Below are 20,921 nucleotides of genomic sequence, written 5' to 3'. Positions count from 1 at the left end.
GTGGGAAAAAAAACGGTCAACTACCATTCGAATGGATCGAAGAATAGCCAAAATGGCAAAGGCTCAACCAATGATCAGCTCCAGGAAAATCAAAGAAGACTTAAAGTTACCTGTGAGTACTGTTACGATCAGAAGAAGGCTATGTGAAGCAAAGCTATCAGCTAGAAGCCCCCGCAAAGTCCCTTTGCTGAAAAAAAAAAGACATGTACTGAATAGGTTGAAATTTGCCAAAGGACACATTGACTGGCCAAAGGAGAAATGGGGCAACATTCTGTGGACTGATGACAACAAAATTGTTATTTTTGGGTCTAGGGGCCGCAGACAGTTTGTCCAACGACCCCCATGCACTGAATTCAAGCCACAGTACACTGAAGACAGTAAAGCATGGTGGTGCAAAAATCATGTTATGGGGATGTTTCTCATACTGTGGTGTTGGGCCTATTTATCGCATACCAGGGATCATGGATCAGTTTCAATACATCAGCATAAGGCAACATGACCTCTTCAAGTATTTTGAAGAGGAAATGCCTTTGAAATGGGTCTTTCAACAAACAATGACCCAAAACACACCAGTATGAATGAATGAATTGATGATTGAATCAGGTGAACAGGCTCCAGCAGCAGGTTGGTTTAGGCTGACTGAAGACAAAGCGTAGGCGTGCTATAATCCATTCATAGTCCTGCTATACCTGAGAAGTCATCCTGCTACATCCACTTTTGAAAGTGATTTTATATGAAACATTTCCATAAGAAGATAAGGTTTCATTTCTGTCACGTCTGTCTTGTTAATTACAGTTAACTGTCTCCATGATCATCATTACACACTCACAGATGGTGTTCCAAACACTTTATTGCAGCTGTAGTCGCTCATAGTAAGTCATGATTGCTTTGGTTGCACTCACTGAGAGTACGGTTACTCCCAAAAAGCCTATTAATCCGGCCACAATGGAGAACATGGTCATATGCTCTGGCCCTGCAAAGAAACGGACACAGGTCATTTCATTAACTCTGTATTCTGAGTGCACATATATACCTCACACCGAGTTACGATAACCAAAAACACAAATCCAAAACACAACTGTACGTTAGTTCAATAATTTTGACTTGGTGAAAATAATGTCAAAACTTAAGAAATATATAGCTAAAGATGCAGTGAAGGCTAGTGATGCAGTCCATTTGTATTCTGATACTTTAAAAACATGATGTGCACTGGATATTTAACAGTGTGTACCAGTTCCGGACTGAGACATGAACTCACAGTAAGATGGTGGGACTGCTGACGACCCCCTCCTATTGACCACCAGAGGTCCAGCAGACACTACAGTAGCTTGGGCCCCCTCTCTGTCCATCTGGCTCCCTGACCTCTTGGTGCGCTGCTGGCTGCTGCAATTCTATTACAACATCAGGCTCAGTTGAGGATTTTCACTCCTTTACATTTATTTGTCAGATTTACTTACAGATTTAGTTTTTACATGAAAACATGATTTTTTTTAATATGATTGCCTGCTACAGCTACCCAACAGTAGGGTTGGGTACCGAAACTACTACCTAAACTAAATGTTCCTACGCAAACAGTAGTATTTGGACCGGATTAGAACGCAAATTTCGGTTCCGACTGAAATATTTTCCCTCTGTCGCTCCAGACAGCGGCAGACTCTTTTTTCTTTCTCCCTTTTCTGCCAAGTAGCGCACGTGCCCGCTCGCGGTGTGACAAGCGTGTCCGCGCTATTCTCAGACATGCAATCACTGCTGACAGACGGCTTTTTGTACACGCTCCGAAACGGAGGTAAAAATATCACACTCTCTCTGTAGTCTACCGTTAGCTAGCTATCGTAAATGTAGGCTACTTTTAAAATGCCATATGTTCCCTCTGGGCTCACCAAAACTGACATAAAGGCATATTAACCATTCACTGCACGTGACCGCTAGTAAAACATATTACGCTTGCTCTGCCGACCCTGTAGCCTGGTGGTGGGGGAGGCGGGACAGCCTCCCCAAATTTCTCCTGTGCAGGACATGCCATAAGTCAGGAGAGGTGTAGTATGTTGCCAGAGAAGGCAAATATGGTCATTTTTTTCTCTTTCAAGTTAGAAGCTGGTTGGCATACCAACTCAACATTTATTTTGTTGTTACTTGTTAATAGTGTAACTGTTATTTGTTAAATTACTGTAGTTATGTGTTAGGTGACTTAGGTTTACTATTATATATTTAAGTACTTTAAAACATTAATATATTGTTAAATTAAAATAATTTAATTAAAAAAAAAACTCCATAAGAGCCTTTGATGTCATTTTTCAAGAATCGGTTTAGGAATCGGAATCATTTTCAAAGTACTATTTCGGCATCGGAATCGTAACAATCCAAACGGTACCCAACCCTACCCAACAGTAGCCTACAGTACATGAAACAGTGAAATAGCTCCCCCTTGACCAACTACAACAGTAAAATGTTGCTTACACATTAATGCATCAATAATAATAATAATAATAATAATAATAAACAGTAGTAGCACTCAAGGGGAGTATTTGCAATGCAGTTATTTCTAATGAAGTACCTTTACATGGCAATATTGCTACCTTCACCACTGATCAAAGCCACAGAGAACAAGGCTTCAAATTGCAGTTAATGATTACGTGACTGGCTGTAACATGATTGGCTGCAGGATGCGCACTGATGCCATCTATGGCTGTTTTAAGGTACGGTATATGGCAAATGCTCCTGCCCAGAGTGGCGTATACGGCCCGCTACACCTCTGGAATCAGCCAAGAGATTCCACACCCAGGAAGCTTTAAAGACTCCTTAATGATACCAAGACAATGGCTTTTACATCTGGAATCTTTATGGGCAACATCATAGGCAGAGGAAGGTCACCAGTATTACACACTACTGCAGTGACCAGAACAAACCAGTTACTCAAAGAGCTGAAAATCTCAACCGTCTCTTGATCAACAGAAGTACATTTTCAGGAGAATTTCCTGACACAGAGCGGAAGCTGAGGGGATGTCCCTCAGCTTCCGCTCTTTGTTTTGCTGTTCTCAAACTCTTCATTTTTGAAATAAAAAAATTAAAATTAAAAATTTACAGTGCAGTATAAGAATAAGTTAACGGAGTCCAACTTGGGCCTCCCAGAGGACTTATACTTTACTGCTATACTTTTAAATATAGTGTTGGACCCCAGGAAGACTAGCTGGTCGTCTAGGTGTCAGCTAATGGGGATCCTTACAATAAATACAAATACTTTAACAATTATTTAAAGAAAGGCAACATCAAAAAGAAAGGTCTTCAGCCTTAATTTGAAAGAACAGAGTTGCGGCAGACCTGCAGTTTTCTGGGAGTTAGTTCTGACTCTGGGGACAACAAGCAGACCTGTCCCAGACGACCTGAGAGGTCTGGATGGTTCATACTGTAGTAGCAGATCAGAAATGTATTTTGGCCCTAAACCGTTTAGTGATTTATAAACCAGCAAAAGTATTTTGAAATCAATTATTTGGAGGCACTGGAAGCCAGTGTAGAGACTTCAGAACTGGAGTGATGTGATCCACTTTCTTGGTCTTAGTGAGAACTCGAGCAGCAGCGTTCTGAATCAGCTGCAGCTGTCTGAGTGATTTTTTAGGGAGACCTGTAAAGACACCATTACAGAGGTCAAGTCTACTGAAGATAAAAGCATGGACAAGTTTTTCCAAATCCTGCTGAGACATAAGTCCTTTAACCCCTTCTTAAGGTGATAATAGGCTGACTTTGTAATTGTCTTAATGTGGCTGTTGAAATTCAGGTCTGAGTCCATGACTACACCAAGATTTCTGGCTTTGTCTGTTGTCGTTTGAAGCTGAGCGCTGACTTAATCGTTCCTCTTTTTAGTTTTGTGACCTATTGTGGCAGGATTGCTCTGGACAAAGTAACGTTACACTGGTAAAACCAAATGACGTTTAACCATGTATCCAGCCAATTTAAATAGCTCTTGTTACTGTATTGTGTGAACAGTTAACTTCAGTTAATATTGTTTGTGGGCGTTTTCTTTTACGGGGTGCAAATGTTACACTAAAACAAGTTCCTTCCCAAGACTTTTTGCAGAGCCACCGTTGTTGCGTCCAGAGCTAAGCGCCGACCGAGACGATTGGGGATTGTTTAGTTTTTTTCCACTATTCCAGAATGTATGTGTGGTGTAGCCAGACCTAACTCCACAGCACTGTGGAGATAGGTCTGGCAATGCAAGACTAATCTCAACTTGAAAACAACATGCACGTTTTTATTCATTGCACTTTGAAAACTTGATATTACTCGTTGTTGATAGTGTCTTTGTTGCTGCCATATGTAGGCCTACAGAATGTTCCTGGTTACCTGTTAATATCGTTTTGGTTGTTTTATGTAAAGTACGTTTCTCAGGTGTTTTCCGTTTTTTTTTTTTTCTGCACCCGAGTTGCCCTCCTTGGACAAAGATTTATAGAATTGGTCTTAGTTTACCTTTGTACAGTCTTCATCATGTCCACATATGTTGGTCAGGCAATGAATGTAGATGGGCAACCCTTTGGGCATGGTGAACATCTGAATGGAAAATCTGCTGTTTTGTGCCAGGCCGTTTACAGAGAGCCAATGGAACGTGTTGTCAACAGCACAGCTGGAACAAGAGAGGCCAACATTCAGTATCCTTATCATCCAAGGTAACCTAAACAGATTAAATAGATTACACTTTTGAGTGAAAGCAAATATCTTTAAAATATCCTTTTCTTTGTTGTCTCTGGTCATGTAGAACCAATTTTAAAACATGTTTGTGCCATTGTACTGTATAGACAGACCAGTTTTATGAAAAGACCCTCTTTCCAGCGGTAAAATACTTCTTTAACTGAACATTTTCACTAGTCTTACATTGCCAAACCTATCCCCACAGCGCTGTGTCAGTGTGGATTATGGTCTGCACAGCCTATCTATTCTGGGATAGGGGGGAAAGACACTCTGGCTTGTTTGTATTTCTTTTAAACTAATCACAACCGTCCTTGGTGGTGCTAAGCCCCGATAGCGGAGACAGCAGAAGGGCAGGGACATCCGGCGCGGGAAAGATGCTGTGTGATGTCAGGACGGATGTCAGGCTTTATCCCAGCAATGTACATTGGTTGAGTCAGCCTACATTTCCACCTACCCATCCTGAAGAAGAACACCCTGGACTGTGTCCTGGTGGTCAGGGCTCTCAGTGGTCCAGCATGACTCCACTTGCAGGAGCACGCCTGAAGCAAACGAGTTGTTGGTCTGCAGGGCCACCTGGGAGAACAGAGTGTCCTCAGGCCCCATGGTTATGGCATCCCTGTAGCTGTCGGTGTATGACTCATCAGGGTGCAGGGTCATGGTCAGGCCTAGCTGCAGGGAGGAGTTGAACGCCACCAGGGAGACGGAGGAGTGCCTACAACCAAAGAAAGGACAGGTTTAGATGTTTTGGCCCTTCATTCGTTAACAATGCTTTCCTTTTTAATTCAGGCAAAGAGACAAAATATGAAGACGTTCGTCTCACCACTCCACATCCACACTGACTTGAGCGTTGCGTAGATAATGTCGTGGGTGGATGCACTTCCAGACGACTTTTAGATCCCGTCGGGTGATGATTTGATCTCTGATGGTCACAGTCAGAGTGTTTTGTAACTGGATATGGGTTTTGTTCACCTGGAGAAACACACACACTGAGTTATGTTAACTCATACGTCACACTTCAAAGGGTAGAATAGACTGAGAAACTGAATACACTTTGGCATCTGCTGCCAATTTTTTAGTTTTAGGACTGACATAAATGTCAGCAGGATTAGAGAAAAGCTACTGGCCCGATTACCACGAAACTTATTGGAGGGTGTAGCATGGGCCAAAGATTCACTGCGCTGATACTTTTTTTTTCCCCCACTTTTGTTGACATTGTGAGATAGGGCATTTGTGCTGCATTCATGTGGTGTTGGAATAATCTGGGAAATTCTTGGCAGAGGTCTGTACTCTTCTAGTTTGTGTACGTATTAAGAAGCCCATGATGCCAATGATTACATCACTTAACCAGATATAACAATTTCTTTCCATTTTTCTTGCATCTGTATTTATGTTCCCATTACTTCAGGTGGTCAGTGGTGCCCTGCATCTCTCTGCACAGAATTTGTCCATCACTTAGTAATGAAATGTCTTTTCATTAGCTCGATCAGCCACTCACCTGCCTCTCAGTTCCACATTCAGAGGCTTTTCGTGAGATGCGGAAGTAGTAGAACATCTCAGTCTCATCCACAGGGCACGAGCCATCGTTCAGCCTCACGTCTAACTTTCCCCCAATGTGAGAAGTCAGGTAGGGTTTTGCTATACTACCAGTCATCAGTTTACCCAGACAGTGGCTGAAAAGTCCTTTTTCTGTTTCAAAACAAGGGTCAGAGTCAAGGAATCACACTTGCAGACTCTGATAATACAGTAGCAGAGATCTTCGTGGTTTTTGAAAAAGCAACAGCCATCGTAACTGCATGCTAAAGCCAAAGTGGAATCTCCTTAACATGGAGAGAGGGGGCTTTCCCAGTCACTTTCAAACAAAATCAAATACACTTTGTTTTGCATCCTAACGGCTAATTCAACTTCCGTTATGTATCTTGGTGGCTGAGCAAATTGTGATAGGAGTCTGAATGATTCAGCTGGCCTGGAACACGGCGATAATATTTCAGGGAGAGGTTTCCTGGCGGCCTAGGGGTTATGGCACCAATAATGAGCCGCACCGTTCCAGGTTCACATCCAACCAGGGACCTTTGTAGCATGTTATCCCCCCCCCCCATCACTCATTTTTTGTCATCTCTGTACTGTAACTATCATTTGTAACTAAATGAAGGCATAAAATGCCAAATAACAGCAATAAATAGAATATTTCAGGAGAACTGTTTTCAGGGCACCCTCATAGCACCCTTGTTAAATCAACAGTTGGTAGAGAGGAAAATTAAATAAAACTTATAAAAGTTACCTACTGCAGCTTTAATGGACAAAGCTACATTTTTAAAATGACCACTAAAAAGGATATTAAGGCATTCAAAAGGGAAATTTATAAATATTTGCTTGATTGACAGTAGTCCCAACCAATTAGTCGCCCTGATTTTTTTTTTAACCTAACATACTGTTAGCAGCAGGCTATAAACCCATACAAAAAGTAATTTTGGTTAACTTGTTGGTACCCTCTACAGCCTATAAATGAGGCACCTTTTCTGCAGTGTTCATAATAAAGAAGCTTTAGTATTATATTGCTGAGGTCCAATTATACTGTATGTAAAATATTTTTAGTTTCACACCACTGGTTAGGATCAACCACTTCACATGAGACCGTTAAAACTGAATTTTCACCTGTTAAAAAGGCAACACATGTTTAATAGGACAAGACATATCTCCAAAAAGTTTACCATTGCAGATTGGATGTGAAGCCACAGGGGGCTCGATGACAGAGCTCACATCGTAGTAGCCACGTTGGCACAAACAGGCGTAGGAGCCCAGGGTGTTGATGCACAGAGAGTTGAGGGGACACAAAGTTTGCTTGGAGGAAGCACACAGATCAGGACCTGACAGTCAGTCAAGGGAATTAAAACACAAGAGTATTAGTTTGAATTATCTGGCAGACTTTACACTTGAACAAGTTGAGCTGTTTTTTCCGCCATCACCTACCTTCCCAGTAAATGAGCCCATCTGTAACCGTCATGTGGTCTGTATTCAGGGAGTGAATGTAGTCCAGCTGATCTTCAACAGGCAGGGGGACGTCTTCCTCAGTTTTGGATGCATCAAAAGACATAAACAGAATGTCTGTTTTGTCTGGCTCGCCTGCAGGTTTAATTGCAACCAGCTCAACACGGGCTGGCGGATGAAAGTCATTCAACATCTGCTGTAGCTGAGTGAGACAAAGACAGACACGTTTGTTTCACTATCTTTGTGGGGACCCGTCATTGACCACACACACACTATTTAGTAGGTATGTTTTCCCTGATTAGCATGTTAGCATATCTCCTAATTAGCAGTAAACACAAAGTAACTAGTCGCAAGTTTGCGGTAAAATGCAGTTGGGTTGTCTAGGTCAAAACACTATATAGCAGCTGTGAATCAAATAAATGTATTATCAATAATGTTATGTCATTTTTTACTCTTATACCCCCCCGCCACAAATTGCTTTCGAATCTGTGGGAAACACTGCAATTCATCTTGTAGCTGACCGTACATTTTTGTACAAAATTTAATTGCAATTCATACAATTGTTGAGATATTTCAGCCTGGACCAAAGGGATGGATCGACCAACACTGCCAGCCATAGAGCCATGCTAGAAAACCTTTGAGATTTCATTGAGATCTGTCACTATTTTTTTGTGTAAAAAAAGAATTTTGCGTGGTATTTAGCATTCAAAAATATTTTCCATTTTTTATAAATTTCATTACCTTATTAAAAAAAATTGTAGACCAGTGCTCGAATTACATGGGAGCCAGAGGGAGCCGAGCTCCCATAGAGTGAGGACTGGCTCCCATGAAAGCAACAAAGTCAAAAATCTGAGGGGGTCTCTCATATCTGAAGGTGTCTGCCATATTTGGCATTGTAATTTAATCTTAAACAACGCTCATTATCCATCCCTGTGCGGTCTCTTACCATTAAAGACGTTACATTAAAAAATAAAATATAGGCTACTACAGGACGTAGACCTGAGCCTACCCTATGCTCATGAACGCAGCATGACTGCACTTCACCACTACACCACTAGGCTATGTAAGCAAACCGCATAGGCTACGATCGATTTGACAGCACTCGCAAGTCCGAAGAAGTCACCTTGCTTTTAGCTTAATGTGCTTTTGAGGTAAATACCACCAATACATCTTAAATAAATAAATCTGTAGCTATCCTCTGCCATTCAGAGCTCCGGAAAAGTTCCCAGATATTTTTGAAACACCTGTCAGCAATACAATGCAATCTCTGATGGCGGAATATTCAGTGAATAGGCTTCCCGACAACATCTCAGTGCAAATTCCAAAATTGTTTGTCTATTTATTTCTACGGTTCAACACACGAGACGACTGAACACCCAGGTGTTGTTATCACTACGTGTACATTATAAGACTAGAACATAGTTTGGCTGTGCAATAGCTTTATTCATTTCTGCCAGTTAGTGCATTTTCCCTGTGTATAAGTTAAAGATATGAGACGGTGGTCTGGTTCAATTGAGTTACGTTTTATTTCATTGTTAAATTGAGAATGACACTCAGACTAAATCGTTTAGTCTTTGTATTGCAAAATTTAAATGAAATATGGACTATTACAATGAATAATATGTTGAATTTAATTAAAAGGACTCCATTTCTGTAAAAACAAAATCTCTGTCTGTTGTGTGCGTGTGTCAAGATAATAGCCTAGGCCTACTGTGCGCATATACTGCGCAAAAGCGCCACTCGCGCCTAGACTATTTAATTGTATAGCCTTGTTAGGCTATGTGCAGGGTGTGCCAACTTTGTTTTATGAGATAGAGAGACCCCCTTAAAAGACAAAAAGATAATTCGAGCACTGTTGTAGACCGTAAATTGTAATGCTGTCTTGACAGTGTTTCCGTGCTTGTTGTAAATCTTGAGATTCGTGAATTGTTTAAGTTCTCGGACAAGTTGTTTCCAGGACAGAAGGTCTTCTCAGTTACCTCAATTTTCTGGCTAATAAAAGTAGAATTTCTTTGTGTGACTTCCACTCAATGTGTCAACAAAAAGAAACTTTGTATTGCCTAGATCTCATTTGAAATCATGCAGACACAACACTCTATAAAGTTAGGATGAAAACCAGATATGCAGTCTGTGATCACTGATGTAAACCGTGAATTTTCTTCCACCTTATCTTGAAAAATCTTCCCGATTTTAGCTCTCGGTTCCGACATGTCCTCCAGTAGATCCTCAGGCAGTGACCAGGGCACGACTATTGTGAGACCCATGCTGGAATGATCTAACTGCAGCTCTAGAGAAGCCACAAAAACGGAAACAGTGGGTTAGCTTCATCTTGAAAAGGTTATTATCAACAAGTATACCATAAATAGATTCAGGCCTATGCTGGGGAAAAGTTATCGTCTGGTCATTTTTGTACTTAACAAGTTTCCCATTTTTCTTTTTATTCTAGCTTTCTTGGATAGTTACGTCGGAATACCAGGCAGCTGTTTTACACTGACAAATGTTCAGTGGATTGTCAGATTAAACTAGTGACACACCAAAATCCCACAGCTACAGCAGTCGAGTTGGACTAAAGTGGGATTTATGGTTCTGCGGGGGTTTACAACGTAGCCGGCCTGATGTTTATACTTGTGCGCTGGTGTCTGCGTTGTTCTAGCGTATCTCTTTAAGAGAATAGGGGAGTTTGTTATAGAGTGAGTGAGAGAGTGACAGGGATTAGCTCCGGAGCCAGTACCAACTCTCGAGGCGTAGACGGAGATACAGTGCCTTCCCTGTGCTTCCTGACCACAGGTGGGAAAGCTGTAGCAGGAGAAGTTAACCCTCTCCTTGATTTTATGTTCACGGAGAACGAGAACCAGGAAATTAGTAGGGGGAAATACAACACTACCAAACCACGGCCAAGCGGACCAATCACAGTTGTTGTGGTCTGCGTCGCCGCAACATGTAACATTTTTGAGAGGTGCACGTCAGGCTACGGCATAGGGTCTGTATCTCAATGTACCTACTGACAAACGTACGGCGTTGATTTAATGGTACCTCAGACTGACCTTGGTCCAGAGAAGATCCAGTAGCTCTCACAAAGAGCTTTAAGGATGAATTAGCTCCCTCAAAACCCACATGAGAATGTTTCGACTCCCTCTGTTCATCACATTCCTCCCACACGTCGAGGATGTAGGTCTTCCCTTCCTCCAGCCCTGGCAGAGACAGCTCTGTGTCAGTCACCCGGCTGCTCTGGATGGTGGTGCCGTTCTCCAGAGACAGTTCATATACAAAGGCCACAGCAGGCTGGTGCATGGTGCGGGGTTTCCACTGGGCGGTGGAGTCTTTGGAGTGATACCTGAGCTCAGAAACACCCAGAGGTCCTGGATACACACAGTGTCAGGCCATATGTTAACAAAGATAGAAACTGTGTATACATATGTGACAAACATCACCATCATGTTCCTAATAAAAGAGCCAGTCAAATGAAAATGGGAGGAGTAACTCAGTTCACTTTTTGTGCCAATATCCAAGATGCTCATTAAAAGGTCACATGTTCTTACTTACGAGTCAGAGGTGCTCTTAAGTCTCTGAGCTAGAGTTCAAGTCAAGTCTCAAGTCTTTGAGCTAGAGTCCACATGTTTTGCATTCAGCGCTTCTTTTTTCTGGGCCTTGTCTGAAGTTTTTAGCGCAAAGCTTCAGATGAATGGCACAGCAGCTGCCGGTGCGGCCGACGTGTTTGTTGTCCTCTCTCACGTGTGGCTGCATGCAGTAGATACGTTACGTATTAAGTGCTACGAAGGTAGCGTATAGGTCAAGGTCAGCTCAGCTGATGTTTCCTAAACATGAAAGATTGTTCACGAGTCCTACACCTCGAGGCCGAGTCGAGTCAGAAATCTTTTGAGGACGAGTCTCACGTCATGTCTGACGTCATTGTGTGCGATTTAAGTGCGACTCAAACTCGAGTCCCCATCTCTGACTCAAACCAATGTGAATATCTGCCTCAGTACGCATCACTTGACTTTCAAGTTTCTAGTTTGAATACATGTGCTGGAGAGAAAACACCCTCTTTAGCACTACCTAATGCTGAGAGGGGATTTGGCAGTAAAGGCAACCATCACTTTGTCCCCAGCTAAATGGATTTCATTGTCACAGTTGTGACAATGGAAGCGCGGCTGTTTTGAGACAACAGGAAAGCAGTATGGAACAAGTGAGGAATCTATCCCGCCTCCCACAGTTCACACCCTAAAGGGGAGACACTGCAGGTGAATAGGGTCAAAATGTTAACTGATAGATATCACCGTAGACTTCACCAGTTGATTGCTTACATTAAGACAACTAATCTTTGTATTAAAGCTAGAGTGTGTAGATTATGTCGCCCCCATGAGGAAATTCTAAGTGATGACAACATCGTCGGCGCAACCACATGACACAAGCCTTCACCCCCACCCCTCCTCCAGTTGATAGTAGTGTTTAACCCCTCAAATCAATGAGGACACGGAGAATTAACTCTTCAGAAGAGGTAATTATCTTTTCATTTTTATGTCCTCTTCGTCTCCAAAGCTGAACGCTGCTGTTGTCCTTTCTAAGCAGTAAAACGCATCACTCGAGCTGCTGCGCGCCAATGTCGACACCATTTTGTAAACAGAGAAGTCATACTGAGAAACACAGAAATAAATAAAAAAAATCTGACCCAGGCAGATGTCTTACTAAAAACTATATAACAATAGCATTATTTTCACTGTTAGTCTCATTTGCTGTTACAGGTCATTTAAGACCACTGTATGAAAAACCACAGAGCTTTAGAAACACAAAAAAAATGATATAGTCACTTTAAATATGCAAATGATACATTTGTATAAAATATGTGCTAATTTGTATACATTTCCATATTACAGTACAAGGCTTTTACTGAGGGGATTTTGGATCTTTTTATCACTCCATAAATCAGAAAATACTATCAGCCATAAAAAAACAGAAATCCATTCGCCATGTTTAGGAATAAAATGTTATACAAATTCTACTATGCATGATATATGAACAAACCCAAACTGATAGACTTAATGTAAAATATCATACATTTTGAGGACACTGCAGATGAATAGGGTACAAATGTTAGTTAATAGATATAAAAATTCTCCAGTTGATCACTTACATTAAGACAATTATTCTTTGTATTACAAGTTTTCTGAAATGTTATGTTTAAAATATGCAAATGAGTTATTATCTGATGCTAACTTTGGGTGAAAGTGTAGTAAATAAACTCATTTCAGCTAGTCTAAAAGAAGACATGTTTTGGAAGCAGAATAGCCCAAAATCTCAACATTGACTAGTGCATGAAGAAATTATGTTTTGCCTGTAGTGTGTCGCCTTAATGAGTAAAAGCTAGTGAGACAGACGGACGGACTGTGGATCATTTGTATATACTAGATTGTAATTTAAGATTGCATTGTTTGGTATATTTCATATCACATTTGATTTATTCTTTAGGAGGGAAATGATTAAGTTGTGTACTTTCCTTTTAGGATTTTAACCACTACATGAACTACCTCAGAATAAACCCCGCAGTAAGTCACAACAAGAGCCTGATGTTTTCTTCCTCATTTACGAAGACCACACAAACTTTTCACAAATGTTTCTACATTACCTGTGTGTGCTGCAACCGTCTTGGCATTCATGAGCACACCGTCTCCACACAGCGCCTCCACCTTAGCCTGGTGCTGTTGGCATGGCAGCAGCCCCCCCACAGTGAAGTTGGTGATGAGCGTGGTGCCCTGCAGCTTTCCCTCGTGGTAGACTCTGAACATGGAGATGGACGAGGTGTCCCGGGCATCCCAGCTCAGGGCATAGTTGTCGTGGCCATAAGATGTCTGACGCAAGGCCTCAATGCTGGAGTGAACTGAGGAGTAGAGAGAGGATGATGTCTTGCACTGTGGTCCTTTTGAAAAGGACGGCATCAGCAGGATGAAGACAATCATCTTTAGGGTTTTTACAAGAGCTGCTTGTCATATTCGCTCAAATATACATGTTCATATGCTACTCTGGTGTACAGTTTTCTATTCTTTGCTGCAATTACCCGTTTCCCCCAGCAGGGATCACTGAAGTTTCACTTAAAACGTCTGCTCTTTCAAATGTGAGTCATTTTTTTGGCATTACTGTGTAACCAACCACCGCTGCCACACGTGACAATTACAAGGTAACGGTAAGTTCTAAAGTGGTACAGAAGAGTCATCAAGTCAGTGAACACATACTGACTTGATGACTCTTCTGTTCTTACATGGCAATATCAACATACATTTAGCTGTTAGATTAGCTAGCATTAGCCACCATAAGCTACCAGACCAAAGAAGGCTGTATTGACTGAGTGTATATGAGGAACAGTGCGTTTTATTTCTCATCATCACTAATTTAGTTTGTAAGCTCTGGAAAATATTGCCTGTAAAATGGATAAAAAAAAAGAAAGAAAAGGAAAATCATTTTTGGACTTCACAGATGGTACAGTAACTATCTGTGGTTAGACAGGGATCTCAAACTGTAAAAGGATATCATGAAACATGTTTCATTGTTAATGTCTTCATTTTTGTATTATGCGTAGTTGTTGTCTAGCTCTGCGTATTTTTCTTTTTATTTCTTATTTTTCACCAACCTGTGCAGGACTTACCAGAGTTGCCATCGTTCAGGACCATCTTGCTGTAACGGGACTCTATCCCCGCCTGGCAGACCGTCTGCAGGCCAAATCTAACCCTGGTGCAGGGCTCCAGGTCAGACAGGATGAACACAAAGGTGTCCTCCTTGTGCCACAAGAGCTCCTCCTCTATGATTTGGTCTGCGCCATTGAGGTAGAAGGCGGTGAGAAGGAAGGAGGAGAACTTGCAGTTCGCAGGGCAGTCCCAGGCCAACGATATGCTGCTGCTGTTCCATGACGTCACCTCAAAGTCCTTGGGAATGTCTGGGTCTGGCAGAAAAAGGATAAAGAATTGGTAAAGCGTTTTGAACCTGCATTCACAGATATTTTTGGCCACTTGGGGACAGCTGTTCACACAAAACTTAATACACGCATAATATCACCTTTAAGTAAGTAAGTCGCTTATTTACACATCTAGAAAATACAGCCCAACATTAGCATTCATTTGGAGTCGTGTCTCTGGCCACTTGATGAATCTAAGTCCAGTAATCCCTCTCATTTTAGCTCTGTTTTCCATCAACGTTGAAGAAAAATATCTGGCACTTGAGCTGCTTGATGCTCCACTATGTTTGTTGTCTGTCAGACAAGGAGCCTCTCGTCCATTAGAATGCTTTCTTCTGCGTGGTGAGACGGTTGGCGGGTGTAGTTCGGTAGAAAGAAAATAGTTTCTACATGAAACTGCTCACAACCAGGTCTGTGGATAATCCTGAGTAACCGGGTCAAGATCTCTGGAAAGAGACATTGCTGTTGAGTTTTTCAAATGTAATTTTGGCACTTTGAGCACCACAAGCTGAGGACCATGTAGTTCCATTATATTAGAGAGAAGGTAGACTTATCTACAGCTGATATCTCCAACACTGGGCAACTCACACCTAAACTATCTAGATTGATAAATAGCACTAGGAAAAATATGGGTTTTTTTTGGGGTGAACTGTCCCCAACTGAATAAAGTTAATTTGCACCATTAAAACAATTGGAGTGGCAAAGGAAGTGTCAGATGGATATCTTAAAACTTGGGCAAATACAACTAAAAGTATCTTTATGACTTGATACCACAAAGTAAGAAATGGGTTTGGTTTTTGTAACCTGTGTAACCTATTTGTGGGTGTCTGCTAATCCATCCCACCAACAGTCCATACCAGTAATAGTCGAGAGGCAGGTGATGGAGTGAGAGGCTGCAGTCTCCAAACAGGCCACATAGAGGCTGCAGGAGTCCAGAGCAGTGAAGTGGTAGTGGTTGTTGGTGGTAGTGTCCATGCTCAGAGTTTTATAGGAGCCACTTTCAGTGTGGTACAGTGTCACCGTGAGGCTGTTGCTGACTGCTGGGCGCTTCTCCACCCAGGAGACCTGCAACATGGAGGGAGTTCTGGACTCCAGCTTGACTGGGAGATGCATAGTGTGGCCTAGGATAAGCAAAATTGGAGTTTCAGTCACACAAAGAAATAGTTATTTAAAGCATTATTAAACCATAAATGATGAATTCATTCACTTGCATAAATGTGCTCAGTTAAAGTGATGGTTCAGAGTAATTTCACTCTAGGATGCTTTGCACCTTGACCTCGAGCCAAACAACCCCCCATAAGCTTTTTTCCCTTGTTGTAACGTTGGTCGAGTTAGCGTTATCAGCTGGTTAGCTTAGTGCAGGCGCTAACGGATCCACATTTGTATCTCGTAAATTACCCCACTAATAATGCCCGGAATGATACCAAACTTCTACGGTAGTACAAATAGTTTCTGTACTTATAAAACGAGGCATTAGAAAGTTTGTAACTACACCAGAAGTATATTTAAATAACACTTGCCTGATGGATACTCCTCTCTGCTGAGCATCGAACACAACGATGAGTGGCTCAATTTCGAAGGTCGCCTGTACCTATTCGTGCCTGAATACATGGACGAGGAGCTACAACTAATGGAGGAGAATCGGAGAGCTAGCTAGCTACCAGCGCTAGCAGCAGAGAGTAGAAGGCATCAGGCAAGTGCTATTTAAATAAACTTTATTAGTGGGGTAATTTACAAGATACACTCTTGGATCCATTAGCACCTGCACTAAGCCATTCGGCTGATAATGCTAACCCGCCCAATGTTAGACCAAGGGAAAAAAAGCTTATGGGGGGTTGTTTGGCTCAAGGTGATGGTGCAAAGGACCCTAGGGTGAAATTACTCCAAACCATCACTTTAACTTCATTGCGGTCTAGATTTACATATCTTGACATTTTGGCCTGAGAGCAGCGCTAGACTAAAGGACACAAAGATTGGACACATTGGAAAATCCACAGTTCATTTAACATCAGTCTGGTCAATGGTTGTTCAAGTATCTTGTTCTGGAACAATGATTTTTTTTTTTAAGACAGACAGATGAACAGAGCACCATCACCATCCTTAAACCCATAAAGTAACAAAACTTCATTCATAAAACAAGGGTTCGACTTATGACCATTTTAGGTCGACAGGAGAACATTTCTCTTTGTTTGATAACATTAAAAGTGTATGTAGGCTTGGGCTTCCCAGATCATTTATAAAAAAAAAAAAAAAGAAGAGAAAAAGCAATAGAGAGCATGCAAGCCAGGGCACACTGAACTGCCGGCTGCAGGGACAATGGCTGCGTACTCGGGCGATGGAAGAGCAAGGGAGCGGAGGAACGGAGGTGTGAATGAGAGAAATCAAAATATAATTCTGTCTGTCTGGCTTAACCTACAGTAACCTCTGACCAAAAATCAGCAATACAAGCAACGTTAACCCTAAGCCTGAACTCTAAACTGAGGTCAGCTCAACATGTAAGTTCAAAAAGAAGAATACACACAAACAGATAATCTCACCAAGTGCAAGGAAGAAGTTTTCATCTTGGTGGAAGAATAGTGTGCCATTTTCACATGAAAACACTTCATTGGGACTCATCTCCAAGAAGCCCTGAAGAAAGAAGTACGAGGGATCATCAACGTAAGCAAGTATATTGTAATTGTATCTGTTATATGAGAAGTACCTTGGTGACAGTTGTTGGTTGCTTTAGGGGTTTCTGCAGGCCTCGGATCTTAGTGAACTTTGTACCTTAGATACATTTAATTTAACATTTTATAACTACTGATTTTAAGTGACTTTAAAAAAAAAAAAAAAAAAAAAAAAAAGTTTAAAAAGATTCTTACGTGGGTCGATTCTTAACGTCCATGCCTGAACAGAGCCTCCATACTTTAGTGTTAGCTTGTTTTCAACAGCTGGGGACACCGTCAGGGAGGTCACTTTACCCACCTTACTGAGGAGTTTAAGTGATGTGCCATTGAGCCATATGTTTCCATTTAACCTAAAGGAAAAGAATGAAGCCTTGGTACACTCCATTTAGACAAGGTCATTCCAAATCATATCTAAAAACCTGTCTGTTTAATGCTGCCCTGCTTATCGCCACATGGACAGACCTGGTTAAACTTCACTTAAACAACAATCTTTATCCCTTTACCCACAACTCTTCAATCCATCTGATACACTAAGACAGCTTGTACAAAGTTTACTATGTAACCCAAAGCATGTGGACACCCCAATCACTTGTGTGTACTTTCGGTCTTGGGCTGTTTTTCGTTACTTTCGGCTGGGTCCCCTAGTTCAAATTAAGGGAAATCTATATGCTACAGGTCTCAATGATACTTCAGACAATAGTGTGATCCACCTTTGTGGCAACAATTACGGTAAGACAATTTCAAATTTGAAAACATGACAATGCCCCAGTGCACAAATGGAGACCCATACAAAATTGGTTTTGGTGGGGAGGAACTTGACTGATCAGAACTCATCCAACACATTTGGAATTAACGGGAACGCCATACCATCACACAGCCTCAATGTCGTAACCCACTTAACACACGCATGGTTGAATGGGAACAAATGCCTGCCAGGTTCCAAAATCTGGCAGAAAGCCTTCTTAGATGAGTGGAGGATGCAGATGTAGACAGCTGCAGATTAGTGTTTGTGGTTTTGGCATGGCATAGCATGTTTAACAATCACATGTTCATGTATCCACATACTTTTGGTCACCAGAGAACTCCAAACAAATAACGTTTCTTTCATAGAGGGGGAGTCTGTTTTGGGCCCAACAAGTCTTGATGTGGTTACATTTTGTGTCATTTTCTGAACTTACCAGACTGTTGTAACTGTTCTATTATTTACACTTAGTCATTATATCCACATTACTGATGAATAGTTATCAAAAATCTCATTGTGTAAATATTTTGTGAAAGCACCAATAGTCAACACTACAATATCGTTGCGGTATTGATAGAGGTATTTGGTCAAAAATAGTGATATTTGATTTTCGCCATATCGCCCAGCCCTACTTCATATCAGTGTAAATATGAGAGCAGAGTTGAGAAGAGATTCAAAGATTGGAATTACATTGACATAATGTATGATGAATTCACCAGAGATATATACTGAGTCATACAAGTAATGTTTAACTAGATGTCCATATTGGCCGATTAGCAGAGAAACACTAATTTGTGTTTTTGTAAATATAGTTGGGCCTGAGGTTCTCTCCAAACAGTTCTCGATCAAATATTAAAATTAAGCATTGTGTAAAATACTGTAGAGTACACGTGTCAAAAACGAGTTTTTTTTCTGTCTTGGTTTACCTTTCCAGAGCATCGTCCTTGCTCATCCAGCATATTGAGAAGGACATATCGTCGGTACGTCCTGCAGGAAAATCAATTGGAATATCTCCAAATGTCTCACAAGCTGGTTTATCTTAACTCAGCAATATGTCGGATGCAGTGTTTTACTCACCAAACGATATAGTGTGAGATACCAGTATGAAAACGATGAACGAAAACTCGAAGGAGTTCCTGAAAATACAAAAGATGATTAATCCGCTGAATTCGAGTGAGATAAGTGAAAGGCTATCAAATCGACTGTAGGAAGGCCTCCTTACATTTTCTTTGCAATTCCGTCAACGGACAGCATTTCGAGTTTAGTCAAGCCTTGCCTGGAAATGTGAGCTGTCCTAATGTCCTAATGAGCGGCAGGTGTGCGCTGCCTTCACGCGCCGCTCGGAAGTTCCTGAAGATATATTCGTGTCATATATTTGAGTCTCCAATACTAATATCGACTCTTTTTATTATTGTTGTGGTAATCTCATGAATAACTTACTTTTATAATGATTAATAAAGAATGTGCCTTGCTTAACAGTTAATAGCAATAAGCTAAGCTGTTATGTTAGCTACGATATAGGCTGGCTACCGTAAAGGCCACCAACAGAAAAATAGAACCACTAAATCGCTTTTTAAATTAAAAACAAAAATCAGAACCTGAAGTCACATTTAAAGAGATTTAATCTTAATGGTTCAGTATGTAATACAGTTTCATAAAAAGCCTTAAATACCTACCAAGTACGCCTCTGTGTGTGTGTGTGTGTGTGTGTGTGTGTGTGTGTGTGTGTGTGTGTGTGTAATTGCAGAATAGAAACTCCTCCATAGGTTTTCAAGTTCACCAATCAGAAACAAGCATTGTCCTAAAAGGCAGTGGCAGACCTGGCAATAATGCTGCAATATGTTAGCAGATCTAGCCTTTCATGAAAAAAGGTGAGAACTCTGGAGAATAACATATGATTAAAAAAGGCTCAATGCACAGGAGCCTCCAAATTATTGTTCAGTTTTGAAAGTTTTATCAAAAATTTAAAAAAAAGTCCATATATAAGTCCAACATATTACTAAATATAAATCCCCACTGATAGGCGTACTGGCCTATAGGTAAGGTAGTCACTAAGGCCATCCACAGATACAGTTCATCCTAAGGATTCACTGTGCCACATGTATGTTTAACATTAAAACGTGATTTATAAAATCATGCCAACAATTATTAGGCTATTTGAATAGCTTAGTATTTTATGCACTAAAAATATATGTATAAACACTTTAGGCTGCCCTACATGTTATTATAGGCCCATATGCAACTTCATTTTATACAATATATGTAGTAGGGGGTCCCTGATCCGTCTCTCTTTCAGTTAAGGGGTCCTTGGTTTAAAAAAACGTTGAAGCCCCCTTTTCTAAAGACATAAATACATTGATGCTGATCCTGCACAGTGTGAGGAGACAGTATGCCAGTGTTTTGAACCTTTTCAGCTTGTGACCCTTTAAAATAAAGCAGCATGCTCTTGTGTCCTCTAATCACAAGGTTTTTAGTGTGGACATAGATGAGCAGTGTCCCCTCTCAGATAGCTTATGTATTTGAAGGTTTTGTGGGAAAAGTAAACATGATTTTGTGCTACATTTCTTTTCTTTTTGTCCCCCTATTATGACTCAAAATCGTCTTGGGACCCCATGGGAATCACTACTGCATGTTGTGGTGCAGAAGGCCTGTAGGTGGCGATGTGCACCTTAATGAAATTTGCAGTCCACCATCTGCAATTTAGAAGTACACAGATAAAGGTATATGTTGTTTTAATTAAACATCAGTAACTGATAAACCTGAATATAAAAAAGTGATTTAAAAAAACTGTAAGGATACTTAGGCTGGATTCAATTAATCTAAGATAGTTTTAATCAGAATTTAGCAAAAAAACAAGGTTTAACATGTTGTTTTCATGCTTTTCCAACAAGCTTTAATGGGAAAC

General features: G+C 41.0%; 1 protein-coding gene across 1 annotated transcript; it reads right to left on the bottom strand.

Moving 5' to 3' along the window:
• Positions 1-745: 745 nt before the first annotated feature.
• Positions 746-19,366, bottom strand: LOC116054692. Its single transcript, XM_031306369.2, has 19 exons — positions 19,239-19,366; positions 19,094-19,152; positions 18,943-19,003; positions 17,470-17,624; positions 17,310-17,374; positions 17,146-17,236; positions 15,466-15,729; positions 14,303-14,596; positions 13,289-13,540; positions 10,710-11,024; positions 9,831-9,952; positions 7,648-7,867; positions 7,389-7,544; positions 6,176-6,366; positions 5,501-5,649; positions 5,135-5,392; positions 4,462-4,615; positions 1,259-1,391; positions 746-973 (listed from the first exon to the last, which is right to left on the bottom strand). Exons 1-19 carry the CDS (start codon positions 19,268-19,270, stop codon positions 849-851), a joined length of 3,096 nt encoding a protein of 1,031 aa, XP_031162229.1. The 5' UTR covers positions 19,271-19,366; the 3' UTR covers positions 746-848.
• Between the last annotated feature and the right edge of the window lie 1,555 nt (positions 19,367-20,921).

The sequence above is a fragment of the Sander lucioperca genome, chromosome 20 (assembly GCF_008315115.2).
Source record: "Sander lucioperca isolate FBNREF2018 chromosome 20, SLUC_FBN_1.2, whole genome shotgun sequence".
In the NCBI taxonomy this organism is placed as follows: Eukaryota; Metazoa; Chordata; class Actinopteri; order Perciformes; family Percidae; genus Sander; species Sander lucioperca.
Note: the sequence above shows the minus strand (reverse complement) of the source record. Positions and strands in the feature narration are given on the sequence as shown.